This window comes from Phaethon lepturus, unplaced genomic scaffold (assembly GCF_000687285.1).
Source record: "Phaethon lepturus isolate BGI_N335 unplaced genomic scaffold, ASM68728v1 scaffold837, whole genome shotgun sequence".
Classification (NCBI taxonomy): Eukaryota; Metazoa; Chordata; class Aves; order Phaethontiformes; family Phaethontidae; genus Phaethon; species Phaethon lepturus.
Window position 1 is genome coordinate 47,543 of NW_010550897.1, and position 1,292 is coordinate 48,834.

Consider the following 1,292-nt stretch of genomic DNA (forward strand, 5'->3'; position numbering starts at 1 on the left):
TCTGCGGTGCACTGGAACTAGTCGGTCAGCAGCATGTTTGAAGGGTAGCTGTCCTGTGTGAAGTAGTGTCCTGGGGTGTGAACTGCAACTTCATGCTCATGGATTTATTGTAGCTGTAAAACCAACTCAGTTTGAAAAGCACATCTTTTTCTTTACCGTTTATAATTTCTGCAGCTGCCATGTGAAGACCAGATCATCCTTCTGAAAGGCTGCTGTATGGAGATAATGTCCCTCCGAGCAGCAGTTCGCTATGACCCCGAGAGTGAGACTTTAACACTAAATGGGGAGATGGCGGTGACAAGGGGCCAGCTGAAAAATGGGGGTCTTGGCGTAGTGTCTGATGCCATTTTTGACCTGGGCATGTCTCTTTCTTCATTTAACCTGGATGACACCGAGGTTGCCCTTCTTCAGGCTGTTCTGCTCATGTCATCAGGTGAGAACAGAAATATATTGGGACCCCAACCATTTTGAAACTCTTTAGTCTTTGTCACAAGTCTCTTTTTTTAAAAGAAATAGGGTATGTTAGATCTTGTAGTACTGACGAGAGTAATGTGGGAGAAATTCTCTCTCAAAATCCTGGTGCAGCTTGGAACTAGTTTGGTAAGCGCTAGGAAAAAAATTCGGGGTATTCAGAGAGATGGGCATAAAAATGGCTTTGGCAACACATCTTGCTCATTTTAGTACTCAGGGAGGAGGCAGGGTGATCATCAGAAAGAAATCAGATCTAGTTCTGAGCCAATTTGCCTTGAATGAAAAACTGATAATTTAGCAACAGTCGTCCTTACAGTAAGTTCCATTTTCCCCTCGGTACTGTCATGCACTGGGCAAGAAGTACAGTTCATACACGTTTCCATCAGTCTCACGTGCGTATTTTGAGCTGCCTTCTTGTTTTCCTACTTAATGGCTCCACACTTGCTAACAGGCATTTGAGAGCCGTGCTGTTTCCCCACACTGGCACCACTTGCAGCTGGTCTCTCGGTGGTGTGATACAGAAGCAGCACAGACCATTTCACATGATTTCCAAAGAGTTTCTTCCCTTCTCAGATCGAGCATGTTTTCAAATATGCTTCCACTGACTGTGCCAGCCCAAAGAGGAAATTCCATTTTTGGGCAGTGGCAGATTTGGCAAGATTTTGTTTTAAGACCACTTAGAAGATTGGGCACTGAATAACAATACACAGACAGTGATTTACAAGCATTAACTGCATCTGAGACAGAAAGGTTTCCACATTAATCACAACACAGCACTTGACCTTCCCAATCAAAACATTTTGATTTCTTTTTAGTTCCCT

The 1,292-nt window shown here is 43.7% G+C and overlaps 1 protein-coding gene across 2 annotated transcripts in view; it reads left to right on the forward strand.

The window, feature by feature from the left end:
• The window catches only part of LOC104623543 (thyroid hormone receptor beta), a 48,393-nt gene that overhangs the window by 45,964 nt on the left and 1,137 nt on the right, over nucleotides 1–1,292 (forward strand). For both annotated transcript variants that reach the window (XM_010290670.1, XM_010290669.1), the window contains exon 6: nucleotides 175–433. In XM_010290670.1, the coding sequence (XP_010288972.1) occupies nucleotides 175–433 (259 nt within the window). The remainder of the gene's footprint in view (nucleotides 1–174; nucleotides 434–1,292) is intronic.